This window comes from Leopardus geoffroyi, chromosome C1 (genome assembly GCF_018350155.1).
Source record: "Leopardus geoffroyi isolate Oge1 chromosome C1, O.geoffroyi_Oge1_pat1.0, whole genome shotgun sequence".
Classification (NCBI taxonomy): Eukaryota; Metazoa; Chordata; class Mammalia; order Carnivora; family Felidae; genus Leopardus; species Leopardus geoffroyi.
In genome coordinates this window covers 195,320,184-195,337,526 of record NC_059328.1, presented here as the reverse complement: position 1 = coordinate 195,337,526, position 17,343 = coordinate 195,320,184, and the positions used below count along the sequence as shown (strand labels likewise).

The following is a 17,343-nucleotide window of genomic DNA, read 5'->3' as shown; positions in this document are numbered from 1 at the left end:
AGCATAAGATATTCAACCAATTGAGCCACTCAGGCGCCTGTGGCCTTTTAATATTAGAGAATATTTATGCATTTTATTATTGCAGTGTCTTGATGTTATCACTTCATCTCACTGCAGAGCCTCTGATACACCCTGTTAACAAAGTACTCAGACACACTTGGAACGGAAAATAGAAATAGGGAGTATTTTTACACCCAGGAATACAGTGGACTTGGAGTTAATGTAGGGTTTCAATCCTTTCTCAAGGCTTTCATGGAGCTGTGATATTATAGGAGAAGCCCAAGGAAACTGGGAGCAGGACCATCATTATTGACTGCAGATTTGCTCTTTTGAGGGCTACAGCCACATTTCTAGTTGACCACAGGCGTAATGTTTAATCCGCATTGATTAACACAAAAACCTGGGAATCTTAGGAGGGGGATGTTTCTTATTCATTCTTCATGTAGAAAGAGTTCAATTAGTATGAATCCTGTTTCCTTTTTGCCCCTTTACTCATCCTGTTCTAGGGCACAGGGAAGACCAATCTAAGGGGTAAATTGATAAAGATACACTGCCAAAATCAACCCAGTTCTTTCCTTCTTTCTCGAAGAGTTGCCAACACAGTAGGACTTCTTTCCTCCATACTGTGAGTTTTTAGGGTGGTCCTGTGTCAAGCTTAATCCTTATACCCAAAATATGATAGCAAATAACGTGGGACTTTGTTTATGAGTTAGGTATTACAAGAAAAGATCAAAGTAGCTTGAGAAGTTGAGGGACAGATTACCTAATATCAATATCACTGGGGAGGAGGGCCAGAGGTTTGATTAAGCCAGCATCAAGGAATATTTAAAGGAATGTAACTCTATTATTTTTAAATATCTATACTACATAATGGGCCTATCCATGATTCATTTGAATTCTTGTCTCTGCCTTTAAAACACCTATTTTAATAGCAAGATGGGACTGGCTTTCATTTCGCATATTAGTACATAAACCAGACCAGAGCCAACATCCATGAATTGGGATGACATTTTCCATGTGAATCCTTTGGATTCCTTACACTTGGCAAAATGACAGGCAAGATTTATATTCTTGTTCGTTGTATGACAGGAGTTCTTACCGCTCCTTGAAAAGCATCTTCTTTAATAGTTTAAATGTCTGCTCTAGAATTTTGTTTGCTATTAACATATATCACGTATCGGGGCAAAATTTTCTAAATGAGACTAAACATTTTAGCTGCTGCACAAATTCCAAATTTTAGGCAATTTTAAATTAATGAGGATTTACTATATTTTCCAAAGCCTGTGCAATGACAAGTTTCCTAAATTTAGTTTTTGAAAACATACATTACAGAATATCAGAGGATGATGTGAGCAAGCATAACTTTTGTATTCATTCCATTTTATTTCCTTTGCCATGTTTACTTATCCCAAGGCACAGAACAAAGGGCTGCAATTACCTTCGGAATGACTCAGGAGCATATGCCACCACAGTAACACACAGCTTAATGGCCTCACTTATAGAGAAGGTCAGGTCTTCATTTCCATAGCAGAAATCTGAGGGGACAGAAGGTTAAGGCACAAAATCAAAGTGCATTTTGCCAGGGATAAAGAAGAGATTCCCACTCTCAACATTCCTGTTATATTTTGTAACCATTTCTTCGCCAGACTTTAATCCTAAACCGTGAACATTATTAATTTCTACATCTAAATGGACTGAAAACTCTGTTTCCTACTTTTGAAGAATCAGATGATAAATAAAAGTGCCTTTTGGGGGGCAGTTTTTTAAAAAAAAACAATCTTACCTATTAGAAGCTATCAAGGGCATGTAGATGTGTAAGGTAAGAAGGAGCCTTTCTCTTTGATTTACCTCTAGTTCTATACATTCCTTGATAATAAAGACCATTTTAGAGAGTTGCTCACCTAGAATTGCCTGGAAAACCTAATTTCCTGAAAACAGCAGAGAACTACAAAAGGGCAGTATGAGGTATCAGTTTAATACAATTTTCATGGTAGAGAATTCCTTACTCTTTAGGATTTTCAAGAAATTTAGGGAAAAAAGGAGAAAGGAAATGTACTCATTCAATTTATACCACTTTTCCATTTATTTTTGCTGTTTTGATTTAGGTTAAAATATTCAATATGGAATTATTAAAAAAAAAATTACAAAGAGACAAACAAGATCAGGGTAAATTCTGTTTTTACCTAACGACTTAAGAGGCTTCTCAGCTTTGACCAGCTCTAAGATGTCTAATATGTCAGTGGTCTCGCCCTCCAGGGACTGCAGCAGGTCAAACAGGCACTGAGCTGACACACCTTTGCTGGGCCCATTATTGGCCACATCCTGAATAAAGAAAGGCAATTTTAATTTATTGATCCCCACCTCAGCACTAACATGGTGTGATCAGGAATTCAAATTTCAATAACATTATCACTGACAGCAATTACATTGATCTGGTATTTAGCTCACACAATCCTGCATCCAAAAATGCTACCATATGATTTTGGAGTAGAATCCCTGACTTTCAAGGATTCTATTAAATGTTAATCTGGTACAAAAGAGATATTTGTGGAAACTCCTAAAAATAGAGCAGTATGTAAACTTCCAGAATCACTCATGTAAATGTTTCCTCTGGTCTGTGTTGGAAGGACTCTGCATTCCCAAAGGAACTTTCCATAACACATTAGTTGAACACTTCAAATACGTTTGGGGAAACAGATGTAATTTTCACAACTCTGGGCATTTTACAGGTCTTGTTTGATAATATAATTCCAAAATGGAGATATCTGCCATCTCAAATCTATTCAAAATGGTTTTGATTCATCCATTAACACAACAAATCCCTATTAAATTCTTACTATGTGCCATGCACAATTCTGTATACCAAGGTTATAACAAAACAAAACCAAAAAAGACATACAAGCAAAACAACTAAAACAAACCAAAAGCAAACAGAAAAACAGGTGAAGGTCTTGCTTTAGCGGAGCTTAAATTCTATTTTGGGGTATGGTAGAGAAATGTAGTAGTGAAACAAATACATGTATGATATGCAATACGGCATGAGTGTTCTGAAGAAAAAGAAAAATAAAGCAGGGTGAGTACTAGACAGTGATAGGAATGAGAATCAGGAACTCTTCCTTTTGCCACATTCTATTTTCTATCTTTTTATTAATTAAGTATAAAACTGGAGAGTTGGTCTATTTATATCTTACAGGCTGAGACGAGTGTTGAAGAAAAATGAAGAGAAATACTATGTGATATTCCTATCACATTGGTTGAAGAACAAGAGCTGAGACACTGATTATACAAATGGACAATATAAATGAGTAGCCCATATATAAAAATAGAACACTGATCAAGAACCTGTAGTAACCTACTCAGGAAACCAACCCACTGTCCACAGTAACTAGCCAGGGAAGCTAGCCTGCTACAAGTCAGGTTACTAGGAAGTCAGCCTACTAGCTCTAGTGGAAACCAAACAATAACCCCTTTAACCATCGGCTCCCCAAAAGGCCAAGACTTGATTAAAATTGACAGCTTCCCTAATCCTTGTCCCTTCTTCCAACTAGACCAGTTAGAGAAAGCCAAATATGTACCCCTAACCAATTGCATAGGATATGCCCCCCCATCCCCTGCCTTCTAGTTAGCCTGCTTACAGCTCCCCCACACCCATGGCCTCCAGTCAGGGCATATCTGAAGTCTTCCCTTTTCTCCACCATAAAATCTCTTACTCCTCTGTCTGCCTTTGAGTCTTTGCCAAGACACAAGTCACAGTGGCTAACTCCATTGCTGTAGCAAATTCTGAATAAAGAGCCTTTGCTTTTTTTCACTTGGTCTACATTTATTTCCAGAGAGCCACTTACCGGAAACTCCAGGAGAGGGGCCACACTAGCAAACAGCTGGAGCACAAATGGCTTCCGGTGTAGAATGTAGAACTGGTGGCAGGCAAATTCGATGGCTTGACGCAGCTGGGGATTGCTTTCATAGTCAGAGTATACCTGTGGGAAAAATGGCATATACTCAGAAAATGCCTTAACAGCATATCAGAGTTGTGTTTACTTTTAAAACTCATAGCCACGGGATGCGTGGAGGAAAATGGCTAAATTTAATAAACTGGTTGATGGGAGTAAAACAGTACAATCTCTCTTCAGAGAAATTTGGTAATACACATGAATACACTTTTTCCCAGGGAGTTTGTGACCAGGAATTTATTTCAAGAAAGGAACTGGGAAAACGCACAAAGATGGATATACAAGAATTCCTGTTGCAAATTTGCATATAATAGTGGAAAATTGGAAACTGCTTAAATTATTCATAAATTGGGATAGATTAAATAGATTATAGTATATGCATGTAACAGAATATTATGCAGTTATTTAGAAAGATGCTATAGCACAAAATGTAGCTATGTGAAAAAAATGTCCATGATATTTTTAGTGTTATGTGAGAAAAGTAGGTAACAAACTTGAATATACGGTATGATCCATATGTTTTTTGTTTTTTAAAGTAGGATGGAGTGCCAAGATTTTCAAGAAGTATAAACAATGGTTATCTAGGAAGGAGGATTATAAGTGATCTTTATTTTCTTCTTTAAACTTTATTTTCTGAATGTTATAATGAGCATTTGCTTTTGGTAATCAGTAAGAAAAGTTATAGAAATAGAGAAAATTCCAACTATTTAAAAATAGGAGAGGCCTGATACTAAAGAAAACTTCTTGCCCTTATAGGTTGAACAAATTCTACTTTGCACAAGCATGTATTACTTTTATAATTTTTATTGAAATTTCCATAGTAGAGAATTAGGGTGAGCCCCTAGGGTTTGTTTGAACTTCATCCAGTACTCCTAAACCTAGCCAGATACACATTAGACAGGAGTACATGGAAACAATTTCTGCTGAATTCACCTCCTCCAATCTCAGCATAGTAAGTTTAATAGCAACAGAAATCTCTATTCAGATAGAGATCAGAGAATCTCTCAGGAGAAACATCAGCTGAATACTTGCTGTACATTTGAATAAAAAGAGCAGCGATTCCCAAATTTCTAGGGCACTAGAACCACCTGGAGGTCTTGTAAAAACCCAGGTTAATGGGTCCTGACTCCACTGTTTCTGATTAAATAGAGGGTGGGACCCAAGAATTCGTCTAACACATTCCCAGGTGATGTTGTTGCTCTGGTCTAGAGACCACACTTTGAGAAGCACTCACAGAGTGGCTAGAAGAAATGGGAAAGCAAATTCCAGGTCTGGGAGATCTGAGGATAGAATGGATATCTTAGGATATTGTGACCTTTTGGAAATTTCTGGGGAGATTTCATTTGGTGCCTTCTGCTGCCACAAAAGAAGATAATTCTATCATTAAAAAGGTTTAGCACAGATCTTGTTGACCTGCTATCTGGGCAGTTAATTATGTGTTAGAAGAGTAGAGCCATGGCACCTGCAGCATGGTGGGCAGAATCCACTGGTAGCCACTGAGAGAGAAAAGGTGATTGAAGTGCACAGCGCTGTTGATGACGGTGGCAGCGTACTGCCTGAGCAGGGCACTGTCTTCTGGGTGGAGGATAAGAGCCCCATTGAACACATTGAGGAAGAGCATGATTTCATCTCCCCAGGGAAACTCGCTCGGCATGCCCAGGAACATCTCCTCCAGGAGCTGGATCCACAAGCTTTTCTGAAGAGTGTCTAGGCCAAACAGCTCCTTCCCAGCTGTGAGAACATGAAACAGCAGAGACAGAATTAGCCCCACACCAATCCTGTCAGCGTGGGATGGCAATCAAACCGGAGGACGCTGCTGTTTTCCCATTTGCTCCAGCTCCGGGACGTGAAGATAAGATGCACTGCTGAAATGCTTCCCAGCACACATGGCTGGCGCTGGTATCACACTCCCTAGTTCTCAAAGGACTTCCATCATCACCTCTTTGATTCAACTCTGTAGGCAACACAGGGCTGGCATTTGCAGCATGTTGCTACTGAATAAGCAGTGGCTTTGAGGAAAAAAAAAAATAGGTTGTTTCAGAGAGAAAATGGCAGGGTTGGGACTGCGTCTAGATCTTTTAACTCCTGGACAGACTAGAGCTCTTTCTACTATTTGTTCTGGAGCTTCTGGGTGAAGACACTGAACACTAGGATGCTAATTGAAGTGTCTCAAAGGAGTAACATAGTAAGGTTTCAAAACAAGTTTCTGTTTGTCTGTCTCGGGCTCCCTCTCAATTCAGGTGTAATTTAGATAGAGTAAAACGTGCACAGATCTCAAATGTAGAGCTTAGTGAGTTTTGGCAAAAATACACACCCATGTGACCAACATACCAGTCAATACATAGACCATTTTCATCACCTCAGAAAGTTCCCTCAGGCCCCTTTCCAGAAAATCCAGCTCCCCCATCCCCATCCCAGAAGCAGCCACTGTCCTGATTTCTGTAGATTAATTTTGCCCCTTTCTGAATGGCCTATGAACACCCATTCTTCACTTAGTCAAGTACTTCCTTAACAATACCATACTATTTCCTTCAACTGCTTATGATTAGCATAGAGGACGGGTCTCAAAGTTTGACCCTGGAATAACAGCATCAACATCACCTGGGAACTTCTTAAAATTCAAGTTCCCAGGCTCCATTCCAGAACTACCGAATCAGAAGCGTGGGAGGGTGGAGCCCAGCAATCTGTGTTTTGTGAAATCCTCCAGGTGATCCTGATGCACTCAAGGCTGAGAAACAATGGCTTAGAAAACTGTCTGCTGGTTAAGAGGCTTTCCAGCTGAGGACAAATCCAGGGCTTGGGAAGCCCAAGGGAGGAAATGCTTTCCTCCTGATACCTTGTGGATCACTGAAGAGTGAAAATTCAGCGTCAATAGCACTTCGGGGGAATGAGGGTAGTCGGAGGAGGTCTTCCTGGAGCATGGAGACGTGAGACTGCTTGTGGGCTGTGGGAATCTTCTGGGTCAGGGAGATGAGAAACAAAACCCGCCCAACTTCCTCCAGCTTCCGAGTGAATACCTGGCAGCAAACAAAAGCAGGAGTAGAGGAAAAGTAGAATTAGCAACTCTGAAATTAAAAAGAGTGAAGAAATTGAAATAAAATATTTAATAGCAAACGGGGCTGATAAAAAATTAAGGGGAGTGGTGAATTGAGAGAGAAATGTTTTTTTTTTCTTTACCACATAGAAAGAGCAAACAATGCTTGATTGACTCTCACTTCCTGTCTCCGTCTGCTCCACAGAAGGAAGTGTTTCTTACGGGGTTTGCAGGCTGGGGGAGCACAATGCAAGCATTGTCAGGAATAGTTTGATATTAAATAGAGCCCATTTGTTTGGATGGCATAATATGGAAGATCTTTTACAACAGGAGCCAGTCAGTTCCAAGTGCCTCTACCATTTCTACTGATGCCTTAAGCTGTTTCTTGTCAGTTTTGGGTTTTTCTCTTAAAAAAAAGACTGAAATGGGATCCAGGAGAAACCTATCTTGGGACAAAGCTGATGGGACTAGATGGCATGGACATAATTCTCTTGGATCCTTCTCTTTGCTTCTTATCTATTGATGATCGGTGAGCAGAGGGTGTGGTCCATAAGCAGTCGGAGGCTGCTAAGGAAATTCCCATGCCAGAATCATAAGCCTGCATATCACTCTGTCCTGCAGAACTCAGGAAGAAATCTTAAGATTCCAACTTAGAGTGTACGTAGAACAAGAACCTCATTTTGTGCTATTTTAAAAAACATGTTCTTGGGGCGCCTGGGTGGCACAGTCGGTTAAGCGTCCGACTTCAGCCAGGTCACGATCTCGCGGTCCGTGAGTTCGAGCCCCGCGTCGGGCTCTGGGCTGATGGCTCAGAGCCTGGAGCCTGTTTCCGATTCTGTCTCCCTCTCTCTCTGCCCCTCCCCCGTTCATGCTCTGTCTCTCTCTGTCCCAAAAATAAATAAACGTTGGAAAAAAAAAAAAAAAACATGTTCTTAAACATAAAGAGGGATACAGTAGCAAAGTGCTATTATTGATTATGGTTTTAATTCTTTTGCGGCTAAAATCAAGGGCTGGGATAATTTGGGGAAAGTCATTCTAGAAATGATATATACTTAAGATCTTGCAGTTTTGGAGCTGCCATCTGACCTTGCACTCCCTTGGTTTCGGAGGTGCACCCAGTCTGACCCCAGACCCAGCCCAAGAAAGGAAGTGCCTGCTGTCTGAAAGCGCCTCACAGAGCAGCTACAGAGCTAGACTCCAGGAGGGACTTACGGCCTCCAGAGCCTGCAAGAAAGCGGCAAGCTCAGGGGAGCTCAACAGGCCAGTGTCAGACAGCCCACTATGATCTTGCCTTTGTCCCCGGAATAAAATCAAGAACAGGATGACTGAGGATAGAGCTCTAACAGTCCCAGCAGAGAAAAAAATAAGATTGCGTTTTTTCGGAAGGAAGATGGTGGCTAGGAGGATGCTGGGCTCAGTGCATCCTGCTGACCACTTAGATTCCACTCACACCTGCCTAAATAACCCAGAAAACCGCCAGAAGACTAGCAGAATGGACTCTCCAGAGCCAAGCATAGACGAGAGGCCCACGGAAGAGGGTAGGAAGGGTGGAGAGGCGTTGCATGCTACACAGACTGGCGGGAGGGAGCTGGGGCAGCGGAGGGGCAGCCAGCCCGCCCTACAAGGCAGAGCCCCCAAGTCTGGCTTGCAAAAGCAGAGGGGCCAGGCAGAGTGTGTTCTGATAGCCAGCGGGACTTAACATCTGGAATGTTATAAGTCAACAGCTCTGCTCCGAGAGTGGGAGGGCTAGAGGACAACGGGAGGGAGAGGTATTGAGCCCCGGAAGACAGAGCTCAGCTCGGTGGGGAACAAAGGCTCTGGCCAGTGCCATCTCCCTCTCCCATCCCCCAGCCAAAATCCCAAAGGGACCAGTTCCCATCACGGAACTTGCTTGCACCATGCAAACACCCAATGCTGTGCTTCTGTGGATCCATCCCTCCAACGGGTCTGCCTCCCTCCCGGTGCTACAGGGCCCCTCCCGAAGTGGACCACCAAAGGCAAAGGGAGTTGAGTCTGCCTCTCCCGCCCCTATGCACCTTGCGATTCCACCCTTGCTAATACGCCAGATCCCATCGAAACAGCACCACAAGCCTGGTGGTGTGCAAGTAGCTCAGTCAGGGGCCACACCACTCAACAGTGAGTCCTGCCTCTGGGAGAGGGGAAGATAAGGTACACACCAGTCTGACTGTGGCCCCAGCAGTGGGCTGGGGGCAGACATTAGGTCTGACTGTGGCCCCGCCCACCAATGCAAGTTACTACAGACAGCACAGAGGAAGAGCCCTGCAGTTCCGCACCACTCCAGCAGGGACTATGCAAAATGACAAAATGGAAGAATTCTCCTCAAAAGAAACTCCAGGAAGTAGCGACAGCTAATGAACTAAACAAAAACGATTTAAGCAATGTAACAGAAAATGAATTTAAAATAATAGTCATAAAATTAATCTCTGGGCTTGAAAAAAGTATAGAGGACAGCAGAGAATCTATAGCTACAGAGATCAAGGGACTAAGAAACAGTCATAAGGAGCTAAAAAATGCTATAAATGAGGTGCAAAATAAAATGGAGGCGACCACAGCTCAGATTGAAGAGGCAGAGTAGAGAATAGGTGAATTAGAAGATAAAATTATGGAAAAAGAGGAAGCTGAGAAAAAGAGAGATAAAAAAATCCAGGAGTATGAGGGGAGAATTAGAGAACTAAGTGACACAATTAAACGCAAAAATATATGCATAATTGGTATTCCAGAGGAGGAAGAGAGAGGAGAGGTGCTGAAGGTGTACTTGAAGAAATCATAGCTGAGAACTTCCCTGATCTGGGGAAGGAAAAAGGCATTGAAATTCAAGAGGCACAGTGAACTCCCTTCCGATGTAACTTGAATCGATCTTCTGCACGACATATCATAGTGAAGCTGGCAAAATACAAGGATAAAGAGAAAATTCTGAAAGCATCTAGGGATAAACATGCTCTAACATATAAAGGGAAAATGATAAGACCAGTGACGGATCTCTCTACTGAAACTTGGCAGGCCAGAAAGGAATGGCAGGAAATCTTCAATGTGAGGAACAGAAAAAATATGCAGCCGAGAATCCTTTATCCAGCAAGTCTGTCATTTAGAATAGAAGGAGAGATCAAGGTCTTCCCAAACAAACAAAAACTGAAGGAATTCATCACCACTAAACCAGCCCTACAAGAGATCCTAAGGGGGATCCTGTGAGTGAAATGTTGCAAGGACCACAAAGTACCAGAGACATCACTACAAGCAGGAAACCTACAGACATCACAATGAATCTAAACCCATATCTTTCTATAATAACACTGAATGTAAATGGATTAAATGCTCCAACCAAAAGACAGAGGGTATCAGAATGGATAAAAAAACAAGACCCATCTATTTGCTGTCTACAAGAGACTCATTTTAGACCTGAGGACAACTTCAGATTATGAGTGAGAGGATGGAGAACTATCTATCATGCTACTGGAAGTCAAAAGAAAGCTGGAGTAGCCATACATATGTCAGACAAACTAGACTTTAAATTAAAGGCTGTAACAAGAAATGAAGAAGGGCATTATATAATAACTACAGGGTCTATCCATCAGGAAGAGCTAACAATTATAAATGTCTATGTGCTGAATACGGAAGCCCCCAATAATTAATTATAAATAATTGTTATAAAACAATCACAAACATAAGTAATCTTATTGATAAGAATAAGGCAATTTCAGGGGACTTTAATACTCCACTTACAACAATGGATAGATCATCTAGACACAGGATCAATAAAGAAACAAGGGCCCTGAATGATACATTGGATCAGATGGACTTGACAGATATAGTTAGAACTCTGCATCCCAAAGCAACAGAATATACTTTCTTCTCGAGTGCACATGGAACATTCTCCAAGATAGATCACATACTGGGACACAAAACAGCCCTTCATAGGTACACAAGAATTGAGATCATACCATGCATACTTTCGGACCACAATGCTATGAAGCTTGAAATCAACCACAGGAAAAAGTCTGGAAAACCTCCAAAAGCATGGAGGTTAAAGAACCCCCTACTAAAGAATGAATGGGTCAACCAGGCAATTAGAGAAGAAATTAAGAAATATATGGAAACAAACGAAAATGAAAATACAACAATCCAAATGCTTTGGGCTGCAGCGAAGGCAGTCCTGAGAGGAAAATACATTGCAATCCAGGCCTATCTCAAGAAACAAGAAAAATCCCAAATACAAAATCTAACAGCACATCTAAAGGAAACAGAAGCAGAACAGCAAAGACACCCCAAACCCTGAGAAATAATAAAGATCAGAGCAGAAATAAACAATATAGAGGCTAAAAAAACTGTAGAGCAGATCAACGAAACCAAGAGTTGGTTTTTTGAAAACATAAACAAAATTGATAAACCTCTAGCCAGGCTTCTCAAAAAGAAAAAGGAGATGACCCAAATAGATAAAATCATGAATGAAAATGGAATTATTACAACCAATCCCTCAGAAATACAAGCAATTATCAGGGAATACTATGACAAATTATATGCCAACAAACTGGACAACCTGGAAGAAATGGACAAATTCCTAAGCACCCACACACTTCCAAAACTCAAACAGGAAGAAATAGAAAACTTGAACAAACCCATAACCAGTGAAGAAATTGAATCAGTTCTCAAAAATCTCCCAACAAATAAGAGTCCAGGACCAGATGGCTTCCCTGGGGAATTCTACCAGACATTTAGAGCAGAGATAATACCTATCCTTCTCAAGCTGTTCCAAAAAATAGAAAGGGAAGGAAAACTTCCAGACTCATTCTATGAAGCCAGCATTACTTTGATTCCTAAACCAGAGACCCAGCAAAAAAAGAGTACTACAGGCCAATATCCCTGATGAATATGGATGTAAAAATGCTCAACAAGATACTAGCAAATTGAATTCAACAGCATATAAAAAGAATTATTCACCATGATCAAGTGGGATTCATTCCTGTGCTGCAGGGCTGCTTCAACAGTCACAAATCAATCAATGTGATACATCACGTTAATAAAAGAAAAGTTAAGAATCATATGATCCTGTCAATCGATGCAGAAAAAGCATTTGACAAAATTCAGCATCCTTTCTTTTTTTTTTTAAATTTTTTTTTTCAACGTTTATTTATTTTTGGGACAGAGAGACACAGCATGAACGGGGGAGGGGCAGAGAGAGAGGGAGACACAGAATCGGAAACAGGCACCAGGCTCCAGGCTCTGAGCCATCAGCCCAGAGCCCGACGCGGGGCTCGAACTCCCGGACCGCGAGACCGTGACCTGGCTGAAGTCGGACGCTTAACCGACTGCGCCACCCAGGCGCCCCAGCATCCTTTCTTAATAAAAACCCTCGAGAAAGTCGGGACAGAAGGAACATACTTAAACATCATAAAAGCCATTTATAAAAAGCCCACAGCTAATATCATCCTCAATGGGGAAAAACTGAGAGCTTTCTCCCTGAGATGAGGAACACGAAAGGGATGTCCACTCTCACCACTGTTGTTTAACATAGTGTTGGAAGTTCTAGCATCAGCGATCAGGCAACAAAAGGAAATAAAAGGCATCAAAATTGGCAAAGATGAAGTTAAGCTTTTACTTTTTGCAGATGACATAATATTATACCTGGAAAATCTGATAGACTCCACCAAAAGTCTGCTAGAACTGATACATGAATTCAGCAAAGTCACAGCATACAAAATCAATGCACAGGAATCAGTTTCATTCTTATAAGAATAAGAATAAGAATGCTTCTAATAATGAAGCAACAGAAAGACAAAGAAACTGATTCCATTCACAATTGCACCAAGAAGCATAAAATACCTAGGAATAAACCTAACCAAAGATGTAAAAGATGTGTATGCTGACAACTATAGAAAGATTATGAAGGAAATTGAAGATATAAAGAAATGGAAAAACATTCTGTGCTCATGGATTGGAAGAATAAATATTGTCAAAGTGTCAATACTACCCAAAGCTATCTACACATTCAATTCAATCCCAATCAGAATTGCACCAGCATTCTTCTAGAAGCTAGAACAAGGAATCGTAAAATTTGTATGGAACCACAATAGGCCCCAAATAGCCAAAGTAATTTTGAAGAAGACCAAAGCAGGGAGCATCACAATCCCAGACTTTAGCTTCTACTACAAAGCTGTAATCATCAAGACAGCATGGTATTGGCACAAAAACAGACACATAGACCAATGGCATAGAATAGAAACTCCAGAACTAGACCCACAAAAGTATGGCCAACTAATCTTTGACAAAGCAGGAAAGAACATCCAATGGAAAAAAGACAGTCTGTCTCTTTAACAAATGGTGCTGGGAGAACTGGACAGCAACATGCAGAAGGATGAAACTAGACCACTTTCTTACACCATTCACAAAAATAAACTCAAAATGCATAAAGAGGGGCGCCTGGGTGGCACAGTCGGTTAAGCGTCCGACTTCAGCCAGGTCACGATCTTGCGGTCCATGAGTTCGAGCCCTGCGTCAGGCTCTGGGCTGATGGCTCAGAGCCTGGAGCCTGTTTCTGATTCTGTGTCTCCCTCTCTCTCTGCCCCTTCCCCGTTCATGCTCTGTCTCTCTTTGTCCCAAAAATAAATAAACATTGAAAAAAAAAATTAAAAAATGCATAAAGGACCTGAATGTGAGACAGGAAACCATCAAAACCTTAGAGGAGAAAGCAGGAAAAGACCTCTCTGACCTCAGCCGCAGCACTTACTTGACACGTCCCCAAAGGCAAGGGAATTAAAAGCAAAAATGAGCTTGGGACCTCATCAAGATAAAAAGCTTCTGCACTGCAAAGGAAACAATCCACAAAACTAAAAGACAACCAACGGAATGGGAAAAGATATTTGCAAATGATATATCAGACAAAGGACTAGTATCCAAAATCTATAAAGAGCTCACCAAACTCCACACCTGAAAAACAAATAACCCAGTGAAGAAATGGGCAGAAAACATGAAAAGACACTTCTCTAAAGAAGACATCTGGATGGCCAACAGGCACATGAAAAGATGCTCAATGTCGCTCCTCATCAGGGAAATACAAATCAAAACCACCCTGGGATACCACCTCATGCCAGTCAGAGTGGCTAAAATGAACAAATCAGGAGACTATAGATGCTGGAGAGGATGTGGAGAAAAGGGAACCCTCTTGCACTGTTGGTGGGAATGCAAACTGGTCCAGCTGCTCTGGAAAACAGTGTGGAGGTTCCTCAAAAAATTAAAAATAGACCTATCCTATGACCCAGCAATAGCACTGCTAGGAATTTACCCAAGGGATACAGGAGTGCTGATGCATAGGGGCACTTTTACCCCAATGTTTATAGCAGCACTCTCAACAATAGCCAAATTATGGAAAGAGCCTAAATGTCCATCAACTGATGAATGGATAAAGAAATTGTGGTTTATATACACAATGGAGTACTACGTGGCAATGAGAAAGAATGAAATATGGCCCTTTGTAGCAACATGGATGGAACTGGAGAGTGTGATGCTAAGTGAAATAAGCCATACAGAGAAAGACAGATACTATATGGTTTCACTCTTATGTGGATCCTGAGAAACTTAACAGAAACCCATGGGGGAGGGGAAGGAAAAAAAAAAGAGGTTAGAGTGGGAGAGAGCCAAAGCATAAGAGACTCCTAAAAACTAAGAACAAACTGAAGGTTGATGGGAGGTGGGAGACAGGGGAGGGTGGGTGATGGGCATTGAGGAGGGCACCTTTTGGGATGAGCACTGGGTGTTGTATGGAAACCAATTTGACAGTAAATTTCATATTAAAATAAAAAAAAAAAAGATCTTGCAGTTTTACCCAACACCTCACATTTCATAACACATTCACAATTCAGGTAGTTAATACTAACTCATATATGTGTGTGTGTGTGTGTGTGTGTGTGTGTGTGTGTATGTGTATTTTTTATTTTTTATTTATTTTTTATTTTTAAGTAATCTCTACACGTGATGTGGGGCTTGAACTCACAACCCCCGAGATGAAGAGTTGCATGCTCCAGTAAGCCAGCCAGATGCCCCAATGCTAACTGTATTTTTAATTATTTAATTGGTCTAACTCTGTACCATTCTCATTCATTTCATGAAGGTATTTTTGAACAGGTTGATGCCAAATTGATCTTGATATGTGCAAAAAACCTGAAATGATAAATTATCCTGAAATTCTGGTTTAGACATTTTATTACAAATAAGTGAATGTAACATATAGACTGTATTAAAATTGTATCATTATTAGAATTGTGGACTGTAGCAATATTTTGCATGCAAACTAGTGAATTTCCTTATTCTGGTCTTCAATCTTAAATATAAGTACAACTGCATGATTACATTTCCTCCTGTTTTAAGGGAAGTTAGTAACATGCCTAAGGTCAGATGACTGGTCACTGGCAGAGCTATGACTGTGTCCAAATCTGTATACCTTAGTTCAGTGCTTTTCTCAAGCATAATACATTTGTCCCTTTTATTTTATTTTTTCCCAGCTAGTGTAAACATCTCGGGCAAACTTCTAATAGCTACATTATGTGTGCTTCCAATCCTGTTTTACAAAACTGTGAAAAGAAAACTTGGAAACTAGTAGGTAAATAAATTAGATTTCTAGTGGTAGGGCACCTGGGTGGCTCAGCCGGTTAAGCATCTGACTGTGGCTTAGGTCATTATCTTGCGGTTTGTGAGTTCGAGCTCCACATCGGGCTCTATGCTGACAGCTCAGAGCCTGGAGCCTGCTTCAGATTCTGTGTCTCCCTCTCTCTCTCTGCCCCTCCTCTGCTCATGTTCTGTCTGTCTGTCTCTCTCTCAAAAATAAATAAACCTTAAAAAAAATAAAAGAAGATTTGTAATGTTTATACCCAACAATTTGTTATAGTATTAATCCAACTGAGTATTCCTTAATACCTCTCCATTATAATCCCATTTATGAAAACTAACACAGTATTTTGGGGAATTATTGATCAAGGGCCTATCTATCAACTCTCTCTAGAGAGGATTGCATCGGAATCACAGAATCTCAGGGTTGGCAACAAACACATTTACTGATCATCTATCCCAATGACTTGACAAAACCATATAATAAAACAGAGATGGTCAGGCACCTGTTTCTGAATGAGCTCCTGTCCTTTCTCTGGATGCATATGTACAAGATTCAGCTGTGGAGATACTGACCTCCGAAAAGGATAAATATCCCGAACATAGGTCTGTGGCAGGATTACACAAAGAGAAAACAGAGTTCAAATGGTTAAAACTTTACTGTCATTTCCTCTTTACCCAAAGGTCAAAGACAGCTATGTATTTGATAATGGTTTAATCACTTTATGCTTCCCAATTCTATAAAATCCCAGGGAAGATAAACCCCCCTCCTCAGGAACGTGTCAAACCATTTAGGCTTAGCACCATTTCCAAACACAAGGGTGCTGCATCAGGAGCAGAGGAGCCAAAGGCAATTTAATAAATGACATTCTGGAGGATGGTCACTGTAAAGTGACGTCCATGATCTTGAGGAGCCCTTTTGGTCATTAGGTCAGGTTATCACGGTCATACTTAACATAATAGAAAGAGGAACAACAATGACTTTAGCATTCCAAATAGACCATAGTTATTATATGGGCAACTTAATTTTTCATCAAGAGGTGATAGTAATGAGTAACATAGTGCTCTACTTGCCTTATATCCTTTAATTATTGCAACCTATAGTAGATAATATCATCATCATCTTCATTTTACAGACAAGGAAAATGAAAGGTAACAAGGTACCATGACTAGTCCAAAGCTATGCTGACAGTAAGGTGGTGTCACCTAAGTGACCATATTCCTAACCTCTAAACAACGATACCTCCCTGAGTGAGAGGGACATTCAGGAAAGGCATGACAAGTTCCTGACATAACTCAACATGAGTGCCATTACTGCATGGTCTCACCTTATTGTAGTGGATAAGATTCCACCGTTTATCCATGAGAAAATAATGTGTTGACTGAGATTCTGGGATATTAAAAAACTCCAGACACTCCTAGAACAATAACAACAAATATAAATAAATGTTAACCCGGAACATATTATGTGCCAGGTAGTAAGCTGAAAGATACAAATATCCTAAAAACAAGGTAATGGCTTACAAGGATTATTATATCTAATGTACTTTTTATATGTATATATATGGATACACATTGGATTTGGATATACAGTTCTGAAGAATGATACAATAAAGACTAGTCATGTAATATAAACCATCTGCCCTCCATGTGCTAAAAGATATACAATTAAAAATTCAGATGGAGTAGTGAACTGTGGAGGCATACTGGCATCTACTGGTCTCAGTGTCAGGAAGAAAGCAT

At 40.6% G+C, this 17,343-nt stretch overlaps 1 protein-coding gene across 13 annotated transcripts in view; it reads right to left on the bottom strand.

Annotated features, from left to right (window-relative positions):
• Positions 1 to 17,343, bottom strand: part of UNC80 (unc-80 homolog, NALCN channel complex subunit) — a 230,098-nt gene that overhangs the window by 52,951 nt on the left and 159,804 nt on the right. For all 13 annotated transcript variants that reach the window (XM_045481069.1, XM_045481072.1, XM_045481063.1 and 10 more), the window contains 7 exons: positions 16,929 to 17,018; positions 16,107 to 16,208; positions 6,787 to 6,967; positions 5,413 to 5,681; positions 3,843 to 3,977; positions 2,184 to 2,322; positions 1,439 to 1,535 (listed from right to left, as the gene is read on the bottom strand). In XM_045481069.1, the coding sequence (XP_045337025.1) occupies positions 1,439 to 1,535; positions 2,184 to 2,322; positions 3,843 to 3,977; positions 5,413 to 5,681; positions 6,787 to 6,967; positions 16,107 to 16,208; positions 16,929 to 17,018 (1,013 nt within the window). The remainder of the gene's footprint in view (positions 1 to 1,438; positions 1,536 to 2,183; positions 2,323 to 3,842; positions 3,978 to 5,412; positions 5,682 to 6,786; positions 6,968 to 16,106; positions 16,209 to 16,928; positions 17,019 to 17,343) is intronic.